Source organism: Leptidea sinapis, chromosome 39 (genome assembly GCF_905404315.1).
Source record: "Leptidea sinapis chromosome 39, ilLepSina1.1, whole genome shotgun sequence".
NCBI lineage: Eukaryota > Metazoa > Arthropoda > Insecta > Lepidoptera > Pieridae > Leptidea > Leptidea sinapis.
In genome coordinates this window covers 3716993-3734856 of record NC_066303.1, presented here as the reverse complement: position 1 = coordinate 3734856, position 17864 = coordinate 3716993, and the positions used below count along the sequence as shown (strand labels likewise).

Below are 17864 nucleotides of genomic sequence, written 5' to 3'. Positions count from 1 at the left end.
ACACTCACATATGCTGTCGATCTGGAAGTCGAACTCTATCCTCTGCAGCAGTTTGCTACGCTTGCGGTCGTCAGCACGCCGGGCCTCCAGCGCCGGCAGCACCGGGATGATGTCCACGATGTTCTCGTGACAAACCAACACCTGCGCACACATTCATCATCATCACTTCAGCTGAAAGACGTCCACAGCTGGATCAAAGGCCTCCCCCAAAGATCGTCATGGGCAATCGGTCCTGAGCTGCTCTCATCCAACCTATTCCGGGGATCTTGACCAGATCGTCGGTCCATCTTTCGGGGGACTACGAAAAGTCTTCCGGAACGTGCTCGCTATTCGAGGACTTTACTGCCCCAAAAGCGACATATTACCGTCTAAATCAAATCAGAATCACTTTATTCATGCGTTGAGCTTTTTTTATGACAATAAGGGACAGACGAACAGGACGTTCAGCTGATGGTAATTGATACGCCCTGCCCATTACAATGCAGTTCCGCTCAGGATTCTTGAAAAATCCCAAAAATTCTGAACGGCCCTACAATTGCGCTAGTCACCTTGAGACAGAAGATATTAAGTCTCATTTGCCCAGTAATTTCACTAGCTACGGCGTATGCGTATTATACATTACTGCTTCACGGCAGACAAAGGCGCCCATAATCTAGCCGGCATCCTGTGCGAAGGAGCCTCCCACTGGCTCCTTGTAGACGTACAAATTATCTAAGCTATACCCAATCTACTTGGTGCAGGTTGTACTCACTGCATCCTTGCTGAGCTGGTGCACAGCCCGCAGCGTGTGGAGTCGCTCGGGTCGCGGCAGCACAGTACTGGAGCCGCCCGACCTCATCTCCAACTCGTCCGAGTGGAACCAACTCTCTCCTGATGACAATTTACATGATTAAGCATTATTTTTCTTATGGGTCCGTGCAACCTTTACGCATGAATGATATAAAACTAAGTCTGCACCTAAGACTTAAAATATATTAGCGTATAGAGAACCTAACAACTTGATCATCTTTATATAATATATAATTCTTCTATACGTGTGTTGACAGTGAACTCCTCCTAAACGGCTGGAACGATTTGAACGAATTTTTTTGTGTGTATTCAAGTGGATTCTAGGATTATTGATTGGATTCACAATTGAACTCCCTCCTAAACGGCTGGACCGATTTTGATGATTTTTTTGTGTGTTCCAGTGAATTTGAGAAATGTTTAGATTGTCAATTCAGTCACATATATAATACTCGTGCCCATGTTAGTGAACTCCTCCTAACGGCTGGACTGATTTTTCAAACTTAAGACGTGTTTACAGGACAACGTCTGTTCGCTGGTGATTTATAAAAATAATTTTAAAAACTCATTAATTATTTTGCCTTGGGGACATTTATATGTTAGTACTCCATATCAGTTAGAGCTTAAATTTAAAAAGGTTAATATTATGACTGTTTAATGTCAGTTGTATATTTAATGTTAGTTATACATACTTAATTAAGGTACTTTTTTTACTCGTCCGGATACACGAGTAAAAAAATAAGAACTCCTTGTCACCTTACATAACAGCGAGGCACCATAGCAAGCCGGTAAACGTTTAAATACATAGCACGCATACACTTACACTAATACAAGCCGATCGGCCGCCTTTATGAGAATCATGAGAAGATCAGTTTGCGTCGCAATAAAATATTTTAAAAATGCCGTTGTGCGTTGTGAAAAAGTGTAAAAACAATAATATAAAAGTATTTGTGGATATATGATTATCTAAGGGAGAAAAAATTGTGTAACTGGTATACCCCGTAACCTCACACACACTAGCATAAAAGTGCTTCACTTGCATATACCACGGCGCGGAGTCCTTCTTTTTTACTAGTCCGTGAAGAACATAACCTAAACTAGTGAACATTTTTAACCAGTTTTTTATGTTAAGTGATCACCATCGCCCACATTCTCTTGCAACACCAGCGGAATCACAGGAGCGATGCCGGCCTTTCAGGAAGCTGTACGCGCTTTATTAGAAGTTACCCATGTCGTATCGTCCCGGAAACACCGCACAAGGAAGTTCATCCCACAGCTTTGTAGTAAGTGGAAGAAAGCTCCTTGAAAACCGCACTGTGGAAGACCGCCACACATCAGCCTAAGTCTGCGTTGGTTATGTGGGATTCACGTGAAAACCTAAGTGCCTACCCACTAAACACCACCTGCAGTTGGCTTTGGGCAGGTGCCCTCTAAGCCTTCATCGAAGGCGACCTTCTCTTGGGAAGAGAGAGGCATTAGCGGCACTCCCTGTGGAGTATCCGCTGAGATTAACAATACATTGATTCGTCTTCATTATACTAATAACAAAAAGAAAAACGATAGCGCGAGCTAGTTGTCAGACAGAGTCATCTATCGTTATATTTTAACACTACAAATAATATTAAGACACACCTGGGTCTTCCGCGTGGGGATGATATCCTAACCTGCGGCATTGCGTGCGGCAGGAATCAGGTATATTTTGTTTTTTTTTATTGTCATTAATTGTTTTGTTGTTAATCGCAATGTAGAACATACGGCACTCCACACAAACCCAAGTGGTTTATGGGTGCTATTGTATATATATTGTTATATATGTTCCTTATAATAAATAAATATATATTTTGAAGATGTATTGTTAATATTATATTCTACTAACTAGGTTAGTTTCAAGAAGGCACATCATGGTACTCAATGTGAAAACAGTGCCTATAGCCCCTTCAGTGATCACTCTAATATTAGGCAATAGCAACATTTTTATCACGTTCCCTCACCTGAGTTAATATTGATGAGGTTTAGCCGCATTGGTTTCCTGGTGACACCCACGCACAGCAGAGGATACTCCAGCTCCGGCGTGATGACCAGCTCGAACGTGAGCAGAGGAGAGGGCAGCACGCACTCTATGTTCTGTATGTCAGCAATATTATTACATTGATCAGCTGTTAATGCAGGGGTCTTCAAACAAAAGCAAAATAATGGTTATTTATGCTGATTTCAGTGAATTTTCTGAAACCTAGTGAAACAATCTATTACAATAAGTGAAAATTTAAGTTTAGAAGTGAAAATTTAAGTTAATTTACACAGACCTTTCTTTCGACAGAAGTTGTAAATAAATAATATAATAAAAATTCTTTATTGGTTTTAACAACAACTTGTAAAACAGTTATAGTTTTTTAAACCAATTGGTTTTGTTAACGCATTAACTGTTACGTTGTCGCTAGCAACGTCATGAAGTCATAAGATATATCAATTACTAATTACATTACAAGTTGTTAATAAAAAAATATTTCGGACAGATTATATCTATATCATCCATAGCCAATTTTGCATTAAAAAAGGTATACAACATTACTTAATTAGATAACATTAATAAGTAAAAAGAAAATTTATATAAATTAGAATTAAAAAGTATAAATTAAAATTACAAATGGAAAATTAAAAATATTAAAAATAACATTATTATATAAGAAAAAATTTTGGTATATTTCGGTGGTAATGTTTTACCGTTTTCAATATACAATTTTTACGATTATTATATAATCTCGTCAGAAATCCCGCTGTAGCCCTACGCATTACAGCATAAAAATCGTCAAGCCTGTGCATCGCAAACATACCCGACGCGCTACACCTCCATGGCAACCCCAGTAGAGACCGAAACGCATTGTTATATTGCACTCTGAGAGCGTCAAAGGTGGCTTTGGTGTAATTGTACCAGAGCTGAGAGGTGTAGAGTGCCTGGCAGTAGGCTTTGAACAGGGTGACCTTTACTTGTCGGGAACAGCGGGCGAAACGCCTAGCCAGCATATTGCTTTTTGCTGCCAGTGACCGTCTCTGTCTCTCTAGGTCCTCATTATCTTTCATCGTCTCACTTAGTACATGTCCTAGATATTTAAACTTAGTCACATATTGCAGTTCGGAGCCACATAGTTTTATAGGCAGTACATTTTCTGGACCTTTTTTGAATTTAAATATCATAACTTTAGTTTTAGACACATTATACAATAATCCATGTTTTTCCGCATTTTTTTCACAAATGACAATAAGGCTACGCAAGCCGCAGACCGTGGGACTGAGCAGAGCCATGTCATCAGCGTAGCTCAGATTGTTAACGCTGACGCCTCCAATCTGGCAGCCTGCCCTAGCACTGCTCAGTTCCCCGATCAGTTCATTTACATAGATGTTAAATAGAATCGGTGACGTCAGACCACCCTGCCTAACGCCGCAATTTAACCGATAGGTATCGGAAAAATTAATTTGCCATTTTACTTGGTTAATTTGGTTTGTATACCAAAACTGTAACAAATCCACTATCCTGCTAGGTACTTTGGTAGCTCGCAGTTTATTCCACAAAATATTGTAATTAATAGTATCGAATGCTTTGCTCAGATCCAGGAAACATCCATATACGGATGTTTCCCGAGTGAGATAATAGTTAACAGTACTTTTTAAGGCAAAAATGGCTAAGTCTGTTGATAAACCGCTACGAAAACCAAACTGACCGCAGTGTAATTTGATATTGCAATTTAAGTGGGATATTAACAATCTCTCAAAAATTTTTGAAAATATTGTTGTGAGAGAAATAGGGCGGTAGTTTTTAGGGTCGGAGACGTCACCATCTCTGTTTTTAACGATCGGTATTACATTCGTTTTCATCATATTTACAGGGAGATAGCTATGATCGATACATGAATTGTATAATGTAGCCATTATCTCAAAGAGCCTCGGGCCACCGTATAGCACATGCTCCACACTGAGGTGGTCGTGGCCCGGGGACTTGCCACGCTGCATGTCACGCACGCACCGCGCCACTTCGTCAACTGACACGTGTAGCGTGCACGAGTCGCCCGCGCCCGCGTCGCCACCGGGGTGTGACTCAGCGGTAGGGCATGCGCCGATTAAGGGGCAGTCTACACGGAATGTATTTACAAATAAGTTTGCTATATCTTTATGGTGGTGTAAACCACCCACCGACACAGGAGTACTACATTTAGGCTTTAATTTATTCGTTTCCTTCCAAAATTTTCCAAAGTCATTATTTCGTCTAAAGGTTGCAATTATGTCCATTTTAATTTTGTCCTGATTGGATTGGCACCATTTTAATTTTTGCTTAAATGTTTTTCTAGAATTAGCCATTTCTTCATAAATATCTCCATGAGAAGGACGTCCATGCCGATTCCAAATCAGAAATGACTGTCTGGCCTTGGCATGGGACTCCCTCACATGTCGATTCCAGCCCACCACTGTCTTTTTCCTGGTTTTTGTTCCTCCTGTGTAGGTGTCAGTGGCAGCCCTAGTCATACATTCAATCATGCTAGCATATAACGAATCTATATACTGGTGGTGATCACGCATGTTACAACAAGTACCATAACACGGTAAGTTATTATATTTATAGTTATCTAGATATTGACTACATAATTCGGTATAATTACACTGCTGGTCTGAGGTCCTATATCCCCATTGAATTTTATTAACATGTATTTTATTTAAAATAACACTTTTTGGTACAATTACGTCAAAATCGAATTCAACAGCTAAAGGAAAATGATCCGACCAATATACATTATTGAGTACACGCACGCCCCTGAGCGCGCGCAGGGCAGCACTCGTTACTACGACATGGTCGATCCAGCTAGTCGTGCCATGCGCGTCGCTGAGGTACGTGTATGTACCTGACGTAACACCTAGTGTACTCACATCCGCACAAGTCCAGTCTCCCTCCTCGCATTAGGCAACTAATTCACGACCAAATAAGCTATTTTTATGTGACACATCACCATTAAAATCCCCGAGACATATGACACTTTCTACGTCATCATGTGACGCGATCACTGCACTAATTACTCCTAAGCATTCGGTAAACATAGGTAGGTTGTCCGCGGCCTCTGTGGGCATGTACACTGAGACCACTATGATACTGCGACGCGCGAGTTCTAAACGGACTGCTGCCACACGTGGGTTACCACAGTCGATATGGTTGACTGTAGGGAAAATATCGTTTCTCCATAGTATGGCGATGCCTCCGTAGGGTCGACCCTTGAGAACACCACTCGTCGTATCGACCGCGGACACACCATACGCTCCAAACTTGTCATCAATAGTGTTCAGGAAGTCAAGATCATCAGGTAGGAGCCAGTGCTCCTGTATCGCGATAACCTGATATTCACTACATAGATCACGAATATGCTGGCAGGAACGTTTGACCGATCGGCAATTGAATGAGATTTTTACATTTTTACACTAGTCATTTTTGTTTACGGCTGTATTCTCAACGCCTATCAGTGTAGAGGGCTGATTAGCGGAACAAAAGATCGAGCGGTAATAGCGTTTAGGTCCAAATTGGAATAGCCTGAACTCTATACCTACTGGCCAAATATCAGCTGACAATAAGGTATTTTCTTCCGACTTATTTACTGTGATTTTGAACGATGAGAAGTCAGACTTTTTGAATTGAATCAACTTTTCAACCCTTACAGGCTCAACGTTGTTTTCTAGTAGAAAATCAGTAATATTATTGTCGGTGGTTTGGGAATCGAACCTGGACGCGTAGATGTATGACAGTCGTGGCGCCACCTTAATATTGCTCGATGCTAAAACTGCTGTCCCAACTCTTTTTATAGATCCCTGCGATATAGTAAGTGTCTTGTTCTTAGGTTTATTTTTTCCTGTGTCTTTTCTTGTTAATAACGGTCTTGAAACCGCCTTCTGTGTCAAAAAAGCTCGTTAGGCTTTCGGAGTTGGGGCTACTAGTAATAAGAGTAATTTGCCTTTTATCCTTTTGTTTACCACTCTTGGGTAGCATAGCAGAGGCGGCGGCCGTGGAGTTTTGGCGGACACGGCCTTCGCGAGCGCTATGATGTGGCGATGACGGCGGTGACAGCGGGGCGGGGTAGCGGCTTGACGGAGGGGCGGGGGTAGCGGGCGTTGTAACTCCGACCGGTTTCGATATCTCCGGCGGCGGCCTCGTAGATAATTTTTCGTCTACCCTCAACTTCTGGTTTTCGTTTAGATTATTCGATTTAAATTGGGTTTTAAACTCGTCCAAATCAGATGACGTCACGTAGTTGGTTTTAATAGTGTTCACGTCTTGTTTCAAAATCAACAGATCCTTTAGTAACGCTGTGGCATCAACGTGATCAAATGTCACAGGGGGAAGTCGGTGCAGGTCCTTCGCCACAAAGATGGGCAGATCTTCAGGATCTGTTTCCTTAAGGATCCTCACGATCTCTTTCAGCGTCTTCTTTTGATCCCCCTCTCTTTTCCTGGTTATCCTCTGTTTGGTAGCCTCAAGGAGAACTAACTTTGCACTTTCGATATCGGATTCCTTGAAACCCGATAAACAAACTTGAATAAGACCAACTTCATCCATAAGGCACCGTTTACACTGAATGTAAGCTAATAACTCATTTATTATTACTTTACAGCTACTGCAAAGACTCGTCATTTTTTTTAACAATAAAATTTATCGGTAGGCACGTATACAGTCACACACGTACCAACTAATAAAATACATGACCGCGCACGACCGTTGCGCGTGACTGACTATCACACTATTATTATTGTATTCGTAACTTAACCTACGCGTAAACCAACGGAACAATATTCAACTATAATTTATTTCAACTGAACAATACTCAACTATAATTAATTAATGTAAACACCCGAACAAAATGTGTGTACATATAATGAATTACCTTGAGCAGCATGAACTTCCGGAGTGGGTCGTACCACTGCATGAGGAACAGGCCGGCGGGCGTGGCGCCGCAAAGGTACTTGTAGCCGTTGTACGGGTTGCGAGCCACCGCGCAAACCGTGCAACCTGCCATGGACAGACTCACAGTTGAATAACGACTACCTCGCATCAACAGAATCCAAAAGTGAAATCACGACATCATCATATAAACAAAGTACAACTAGTCTTAAACTTGGCTTGTACATACTCAAACTGAAATCATGTCAACCTTGGATATACAAGAACGCGTGGAGCGAACGAGTGAAGAAAGAATGACTTATCAAATATATAAGGCAAGTGTGGAGACCTCGTGGAACATTCGTCGACCAAATTGGGGACGTTTTGAGAAAAGAAAAGATCCGAAGCACCCGCAACCGGAAAGCATGTATGAAAAGAGTAATGAATATAGAGGAAGCGCGTGAGGTTTGTAAGGATAGAAGCAAGTGGCACTCTATTGTCTTTGGCCTGTGCCTACCCCGGCGGGAACAAGGCGAGAGTATGTATATATGTATGTTGTATATACAACCTGGCATGTACAAATTCTATATGAAATGATGTAAGCCTTATATGTAAAAAATTAAAGTAGAAATGACCTACAATACAACCTGGTATGTTTTAACTCAATATGAAATAACCTAGTATGCACAAATTTTAAGTAAATTGCCTAAAACATTCAAACTCAAAATATCGTCAACCTTTTAATTATGTACAAAGTAGAAATTGAAAGGCATGTGCAAACTCAAAGTTGAATAAAGTCAACCATCGTTATCCTGTGATTTATTTGGTATTACACTTCCATGAACTACAGTAATCATTTAGAATAAAACAATTAAGTAAACCTAAAACCTAACAAGTAAAGATTACATAAATATTGCATATCGGCTTAGTTCTGTAATCCAAAAGGTGTCTGATAAATCTATGATATCAACACTGTTTTCACAGCTGTGCATAAGAGAGACAACATTACCTTTGACCACGGACTACATAGGTATTGAGATAGTTTACGGGCATTTGCATTTTTTTTAATTTCTAATTTAAAGCTCGTTTAATACTTATCACAATATTATTTTAGTTAATTAGTAATTAATTTAATTTAGTTCTTCCTTTTTCATAAATTAAAGGAAATAAAAGAGGTTCCCTTATTTATCTTCATAAACAAATAACAATAAACAATTTATATTGAGCTTATTATATTATAGAATACTGAATTAAATATTATTACAGGAAAAGAAGAAAGTCAAAAATAAAAAAAAAACCTAGGTGCTATATCGCAGCTCACATGTAAAGTGCCCAAGAAGAAATAATTAATATAAATAAAGCGGCCATTGTCTATGTTCGTTAGTCCTACCTCTGGTGTCCACCACTCTCGTGGAAGGAGCGAACCTCCGTGGCAGGAGTCTCGGTGGCAGCACCCTCAACGACCTGCCGCCACCGGATTTACCGCTACCGGTCAACGCCAGGAGCTCGTGCCTGTACAGTGATGGCGTTTTACCTGAAAAATTTTGTGGATTCAAAAGGGCGAATTTAGGATTTTTGCAATAAACCGCTACCATATTTATGTTCTCCTGGTGTCTATGTAGTAATACGTCATGCGCAAGACGACAGAATATATTAAGGTATTCTCGCATCATACATAAAGACACCTCTTCTTCAACTATGATCGCCTGGTACCAAAACACTGAATAATGCTTCCTATATCATTCTCTCCCATCTTATGAATTTATGTGTCTGTCTGTTTTTACTGTCACTTTTACGTTTCATAGAATTTCAAATCACAACGATGCTAAAGAGGTTTTCACTTCAAAAACATTTAGAAAAATCAATCTATAAATCTATATGAACATTGTAATAATATATGTTATATTATGAGGCGCGGCAAGGGAGTTATTTAGCACACATTGCGCTCGTGGAAATATTATTGAACAATCCTTCTGGAAGGACGTAGAAGGTTTCCTCCATATTTACTGAACGTACAACGCACTAAGGAAAAAAGTAGCTATGGTTGCGTAGAAGTTTGTAGTGGTAAGGCAGTCATACAATTACCTACCCGAGAGTGACATTAGCACGTCTTTGATGACATGCATCCAGATGGTTCGCCGAGGACACAGCTGATCCATAGCGGTCTCGTGCAGCTCGTTCAAGTTGAGGGTGTATATGCCTTCCTCCGCACCTAACAAAACATGCAACACCGCTTTATTAGCTTACCAGTGGGAGATTATATATACATTATGTGTACCAACCACAACGGCGCCTAGTTCTGCCGTGAAGCAGTAAAGTGTAGCGCTGCTCAGAATTTTTGGGGTTTTCAATAATCCTGAGCGGCATTTCATAGTAATGGGTAGGGCGCATCAATTACCTTACTGATATAGCAAGAATTGTCTATTTTAGCTATTGTCATAGCGTTATGTTGTATGGCATTATACTATGGGGTAGTGCAGCGGAAGTTAATAATATCATCATACTTTAAAAGAGAGCTGTGCCATATACCAAATGAGCCCACGAGAATCTCTAAAGGAAAATATCAAAGATATTCATATTATGACCATGTACGGCCAATATATTTATAGCAATCTCTTGCACGTACATAAACATTATAATTTATACGGTGAAATAAGCGACAACCATAATTTAAACACGACAATCGCTCAGCGCAGTTTTCAGTAACTCTTTCATTTGAGATACATATCATTGGTGTTCAAAGAAATCTTTTCATAGTGGCCATTTCAAAGGGACAAACACAACAGGTTTTCCGTGGAAATAATTTGGATATATCCATATCCAAATTATTTCCAGATTCTATAGTTTTGCAGGTACTGCAAAACTATAGAATCTAATTGTTAAATATGATAATAACATCTCACCGATGAGGACGTGTTGATCCCTGGTGTCCGGATGTATCCAGGAAGCGGTGCAGTTTATCCTTAGTGGACATCCGTTGAATACCTGCCGAGTGGAATAAAATCGTCATAAAAAGGTCCGATAAGATTTTAATTAAAAGTGGCACAACAGAGCAAAACAAATTTTAAGAAGAACCATCTCATCACGAGAGTATCATCAACTCTCGTTCCGTATTTGTTCTCAGTTTTCCTCACAAAAGATTAACTAATACTATAAATACATAAGTGTTGTAAAAATCGATATTTAGTTTAGTATGAAACGTGCACGTGCCGTCATTTGGTGACGAGGTATAATCCGGCTAAGTTTGAAAGCGAACAGTTGCTTATAACGTAGTAGATTTCGGCTATCTCCGTTTTTCACAACATTATAGCCATCATCTGTCAATCAATCATTTCATAAAATCGAGTGAAACGCTATTTTCTTAGAGAGTTTCGTTGGGCTGACAATAGACATAATAGGAACATTAAAAAGAGGTTCATAAAATAGCAATTCTTCATTCAAATATTTGACTTCTGTATCTGTCCCTGCCACTGGGGTACACTACACCCTACACCAGACCAGAGTAGCAGTAAAGTACCTTAGAGAAACACGCTCCCATGTGCACCTTCGGAGTGGGCGGCAGTCCGTTGGGCGCCGGTCGGACAGGGCTCCTGACACGCCTCGCGCGAGACCTACGCGGTGGCACCGGGGGCGTACTGCTACCTAACAGATGCAATAATTAATAAACTATAGAAAAAAATGCGTGCGTACAGAGTACACATGTCAGAAGTAAAACCTGCATTGTGCATGAACCTCTAAGCTGCATATGAAGACACATGATTTTAACCGTTATGAAAGATATTACTATCATCGCTACCATACTTATGTTCTCCAGGTGTCTATATAGTAAGAAGTCGAGCGAATGACGTCAGAATATATTAAGGTATACTCGCGTCACACATAAGATAATCTCTTCTTCAACTATGATCGCCTGGTACCAATATACTGTATAATGCTTCCCATCTCATTCAAAAAACTATATTAACTATAACCACAACAGCATTACGTTGCCGTATGACATTCCACAAATCTTTATGAAATATTTGTGACCTTACAAATAAACTTGGTACAAAGTTATTCCTGAGAATAAACCAAGAATATGCAAAATGTTGACTATTTCGCTGACAACACTGTGAACACAATGATAACTCTGAAGTTTTCCGAATGTCAAGCAGCCTTCAAGCAGTCTAAACTAAGAGAGATCTTTAGCAACACATTATTGTCCGTGTGTCAATTTTTCAGGAACACGTAGAGAAAGAACACGTGTGAAGTTAAAATAAGACTAAATACTACCTAAGGCGGCCCTATAAATAAAGGTTTTCATATGCACAAAAAAGTAACTCACCCTCTGCGTCCAATTTCGCCTTATCCCTCTGACTGTCCGACAGACTCCTCTGCCTTTGACTAGCTTTCACCTCCTCTTCGTCCTCCTGCTTCGAGCTCCCATCGTCCGCCATCTTGAATATTTCGTCCACAGACGACGTCTTCCGCTTATCGATCTCACACTGACAGAACTGGCTCAGGTCTATCCCGGTGGAGTCAGAGTGGTGCCTGTTGTGCCGCTTCCTGTGCTCATACTCTCCCATATCCAGACTCCTGTCAATCCGCCTGCACAGTTCCTCGTCAGTCCCGTTCGGTTTCTCGGCGTCGGAGATCTGCAGGCGGTTGGCGATTTGCAGCGCGCGAAAATTCGATACAGATATCTTTTGTTTCTTACAAGTATCACAGTACACGATGCCCGAATCTTGGCTCTGGTTTGGACATTGTCTGTAGTAGTTCAGAATGTCCCCGTTTGAGTGGCAGGCGTCACAAGAGCACTGCGCCACAGACCTCTGCAGATCACTCAAAGTATTCACGTCTTTGGATTCCGGTTTAGGACAAAGTCCACACTCGCAGTTAAAATTTCGCGTTTTCGGCGCTTCCGAAATATCAGCTTCTAACTGGTCCGCGTACATTATATCGTTATCACCCATCCTCCTACATAGCGGGTCATCTATCGACACCGTAGAAACTGCCATCGGCGATTGGAAGTTCGTTAAGCTCTGGTATACGTTTGTGGTGGAATTATTCAAATAGTTCTGCTTTAATTGTATACATTGCGACAGGTGATGATCGTGGATGGATAGCGATGAGTTGCCAGCTTGCGCCATCGCCGCCGTATCCGCTGTTAGAGGTAGTGTTGCCCTGTAAAGTAAAACATTATTACCAAATTGGTAGACTATGGACATGAGAGGAGTTCGCTGGGTTGATGCAATGCTGTTAGCAAGGCGGGGTATATGTTAGACACGTCTTGACAAGCAATAAATATAACAAGTGGTGAATGGTGATTAAATAACAAAAAAAAAAACGAAATCATACGAACAAGTACTAGAAACATTAAATGGAATTACAACAACGCATGCAAGGCATTATTACTATACACCATGCTACAATCTAACAATATAAATAAACAAATATAAATGATACCAAAATAAATAAAACTCTACATTCCTTAAAACATATTACAATACTATTAAATTCTACATTCAATATTTATTATTTTAACAAAAATACATTAAAAAAACTACACAAACATACAAACTAACAAAGCGTACCTAATATTTAATATTCTAATTATACCCATACAGTAAGTATACGAAAAAACATGTGCTGGCAGATTTCGGAACTATATATCTTTATCAAAATAGTATAAGCAATCTGATACTTAATATAAATTGTCAAAAAATAGGGAGTAATCCAACAGAAACAATTTTTTACTTAGAATAATCAATTGAATAAAAAAGTGAAATAGTATGAAGATTTTAAAAGAAATTAAAGTTATAACATTCATATTTTCTAAATTAATTACTTGACATTTATTTTTGGTGTCATTTAAATCACAACTTTTGGAGAGAAAATCAAAATTCAAAAGCTACTAATTTAGTAGATCTGATTTAGAATCTGGCAACACACGATCAAATCTACCGCAAACCCACAAAAAAGTATCAAAATTTCAGCCGTTCTCATGCGTTGTCGTTTACCTGAGCATTAACTCTTCGTCAATATATTGCAAGAGGCTCCTAAAACAAGAAACACAGCTTACAAAACGTGGATCACAAGCACTAAGGGGCATTGACAAATTGGTGTTTACAATGACATACCTTTGATAATTACAGTAGTGTAGTGAGTGTTTATATTTATGAGACTGGCATGGCGTTTGGCAATTCTTAACATTATCTACACTGGCCTTCAAAAGTAAGTATCACACTTTTAAAATTGGGATAACGTTTTAAGTTCACAAGATATACTTTCGAAATAAAAAGGACTCCAAAGAGAATTTAATTTTGTACATAAAAACTTTATAGTGGGTAACCTTTTAAGAATTGGCTGAAAAAAAACTTCAAAAACAAAACCATTTCTTTTTCAAAATTGACGTTTCCGAATTACAATTTTACCATTCACATTTTTCTTTCTGTTTTAAATTTTTTTCAAGATTGATGGGTCTTGTTTTAAAAATGTATGCTAAAAAGCACATAACATTTACTAATCATGCCTCTTTCAGTTGAAGAATGTGCTAGGATCATGGCTTTTCTGGAACTAGGCATCAGTATGCGTCGTACTGCAAGAATGGTGGGTGTGACGGTACGAAACGTCCAGAAGGTAAAGCGGAGGTACGAAGAGACTGGACACCATCTGAGGAGACCTTGTAATGGCAGACTCAGGTGTACCAGTGCCCGAGAAGATCGTTATATTATTTCCACTGTATTAAGAAATCGCCACCAAAATGCAGTTGAAGTCCAGCAACAGCTACTTCAGACCCGGAGGGACTACATTAGTGACAGTACAGTGAGAAGACTTGCTGAAGCAAATTTGAAACCCCGAAGACCAGCGAGTGGCCCAAAACTCGAGAGACAGCATCGAGTAGCGAGACTACGATACGCCCGTGAACACATGCAGTGGGATGAAGAAGAATGGTCAAGAATTTTGTTTGCAGATGAGTCTCGATTCTCCCTTTACACTTCTGATGGAAGGCGAAGTGTTTACAGGCGACCTGGTGAGCGATACCTTCAAGCCTGCATCTCAGAAAGAGTCTAATACGGTGGAGGCAGTGTACATGTTTGGGCTGGCATATCTTCAGAAGGTCGCACAGAGCTAGTAGCCATAGAAAATGGCACCCTCACTGCAAAGATATGCTCAAGAGATTCTCAATGAGTATGCAGGGCCGTATTAGGCAAATATGGGTGATGGATCGATGCTGATGCATGATAATGCCCGGCCACACACGGCTCATATCGTACAAGAGTATATTCAGGAGGTCGGTATCAGCGTGATGGCTTGGCCATCAAGAAGTCCTGATCTCAACCCGATTGAACACGCCTGGGATGAGCTTGGGAGGCTAAGTAGAAATCGCAGACCACCTACTACCCTCAGGGCACTAAAGCAGGCCCTGGTAGAAGAATGGGAGAATATTCCCCAACATCGGCTCCGAAACCTAGTGTTCAGTATGCCAAACCGGCTCGAAGCTGTAATCAGAGCTCGAGGAGGCAATACCAGTTATTAAAAATTAAATAACATGTAATACATTTTAGTTGATTTTTTTTACATTAAACTAAAAATGTCTATTTTCATTGTTTTATCTTTTTTAAGTTAAAAATGTTACTAATGTATAATTTTAGTTTCTAAGAATTAAAGCCTATAAAATTTGCAACAAAACGTCTTTAATTTTAAATCTCTACCTTCTATAGTTAAGAAAAAAAAATATTTGAAAAGTGTGATACTTACTTTTGCAGGCCAGTGTATACTAATATTATATCATTAAACGAGCAATTCTTGTATATATATAATCTGAATCTCGGAAACGGCTCCAACGATTTTCATATTATTTAGTATATAGGGGATTTCGGTAGCGACAAATCGATCTAGCTAGGTTTCAATTCTAAAAAATGTAGTTTTATCCGTGTTTTAATGAGAAACAGCTACAATAACATTAGAATACAAAGGTAAATTTCGCCACTATATACAAGACTATAATAGCTCAGATGGGACATCGGGTGATCCGGAAAGCAGAAGACCCCGGTTCGAATCCAGATGTTTTATTAGTTTTTTTTTGTTCAAGCTTTGTACATTCATAAAAATTCGAGCAAGGCTCGGTCGTCCAGATTCTATTATAAATAGGTAAAGTTTGTGAGGTGGTAGAGGGTAATCTCTGGATCTACTAAACAGTTCATTCTTTATTAGTTTTCATGTAATATTTAAACTTGATTTATATATTGGATACAGCACCTTACAAACTTACTTGTTATTTATATTACAGCCATTGAAAAATACTCAATTTGATTAAAAAGAGTGGCCGTTGAGTTTCTTGCATGTTCTTCTAACGAGCTCTACTTTGTTCGAACATATCGTACATTCAGTAATTTCAAAGAAATATTTATAGTGACGCTTCAACGGCGCTTATATTAAGCCTAATTGAATAAAGCTTATTTGAGTTTGATTTTGAAAATTCCGCTACCAATAAAAAGCCACATAAATTGTGGCACAGGCTTCTTTGTGGTAGTCGGAGATGCAGTCTCAGAAAAAATGATCGAACGAAAACATTTGTAATTTTAATTTATACTTTTTAATTCTAATTTATATAAAATTTCTTTTTACTAATTAATGTTATCTAATTAAGTAATGTTGTATACCTTTTTTAATGCAAAATTGGCTATGGATGATATAATCTGTCCGAAATAAAATATTTTTATTTTATTTATTTATTTCTTACGAAAGCTGCCTTAACGACGAGAGATATATATTTGTTTTGTATATTCTTGTGTCAGTATTGGAACAACAACTAATATGGCTACACTGGAAAATGCAGAAGTCACGGATAACAGCTAGTTTAATATATAAATATTTTTAAGTGTCCTAATAGAATTTTGACATTTGATCAGTTTGAAATAATTGTAGTGTGAATTAAAAATAATACTGACATAAAATTAATAATTATAAGTTAGTCATTATATTATACTATGTAAATAATAATGTTATTCATTTGAAAACCAATCGAAATTCCAATAAATAACAAAAATAACACAAAATTTAAATAAAAAAAATCATAGTTAGTAGCGTTAAGCAAATTTTGTTACCCTAGAAATAATATTTGACGGTGATTTTCAAAAATTTTCTTATCTATTTTATTGACTTTCAAGTGTACTATACTAAACTATACTAGATCTAGATAATTTACTGATTTTGACGCTGTTTTTTGTGAACAATAAATCAATGAATGTGTGTCTGAAGTGTTTATATTGTATGATGCAAATCAAATCGCAATGAAATGGCGCTCGGAAAAGCCATACATCCCTGCAAATTTAATTGTTTACCCGAATCTGAAAAGTGGCCATCCATAAATCACGTCCCACAGATTTAATAAATAAAATAAATAATAAATAAATATTTTTTTTTACATTCATTCAGTGTCATTTCCGTGACCTACATGAATAAATTGATTTTGAATTTTTTGATTTTAATGATTTTTGATTTTTGACCCCTCCCCCGTCCTTGTCATAGCTGGTTAGATTTGTGAGACCACCCTCTTTAAGGGGGGTTATAGGTAATACCTATCAAATCAAAGGCATGAGAATTAACAAAACATAAAAGAATATTACGTTTGCAAGTTGCAACTACTGAGGTATGTAGTTTAAATTTAATGTTTTAATACTTAGATATAAAATATTTAATTTTGAAAAAATGTGATATCAAAAAATTTGGAACCTGTCCCCACCCCTTGTCACACAATGTCACACTTTGTCGACCCCCTCCCTCCCCGTGTGACATAATTTATGGATGGCCCCATACCACAATATACTAAAAATATATTTTGGTATTATTGACTCGGTAGGCAAAAAAATCAATATATACATACATGCACACAAAACAAAACCATAGAACAATCAAACAATGAAAATAGCTTCAAGCCAAATACTATTCAGATACTGCTGAATCACATCGGAGCGGAGGTTAGTACGAATTGTTACTTTGCTCCAAAATAAAACAAGAAGGTACCTGAGAAGTTGATATTAGTGGGGCTTTATGGAACAAAGCGCCTTAAAGCGGTTTGCAGTAGAGATAGTAAAGATTTTTGACGTGAATTCGTCTTTTTTTTTATGTGAATAAGGAACGAGACTATCAGGACCTTCAGCTGATGGTAATTATACGCCCTGCCCAT

The 17864-nt window shown here is 38.7% G+C and overlaps 1 protein-coding gene across 3 annotated transcripts in view; it reads right to left on the bottom strand.

The window, feature by feature from the left end:
* The window catches only part of LOC126976155 (mitogen-activated protein kinase kinase kinase kinase 5), a 52910-nt gene that overhangs the window by 7656 nt on the left and 27390 nt on the right, over positions 1–17864 (bottom strand). For 2 of the 3 annotated variants that reach the window (XM_050824371.1, XM_050824372.1), the window contains 10 exons: positions 13693–13731; positions 12018–12856; positions 11211–11335; positions 10597–10678; positions 9783–9905; positions 9084–9227; positions 7698–7822; positions 2778–2910; positions 752–870; positions 9–141 (listed from right to left, as the gene is read on the bottom strand). In XM_050824371.1, the coding sequence (XP_050680328.1) occupies positions 9–141; positions 752–870; positions 2778–2910; positions 7698–7822; positions 9084–9227; positions 9783–9905; positions 10597–10678; positions 11211–11335; positions 12018–12856; positions 13693–13731 (1862 nt within the window). The remainder of the gene's footprint in view (positions 1–8; positions 142–751; positions 871–2777; positions 2911–7697; positions 7823–9083; positions 9228–9782; positions 9906–10596; positions 10679–11210; positions 11336–12017; positions 12857–13692; positions 13732–17864) is intronic. The other variant, XM_050824373.1, reaches the window with a different exon arrangement.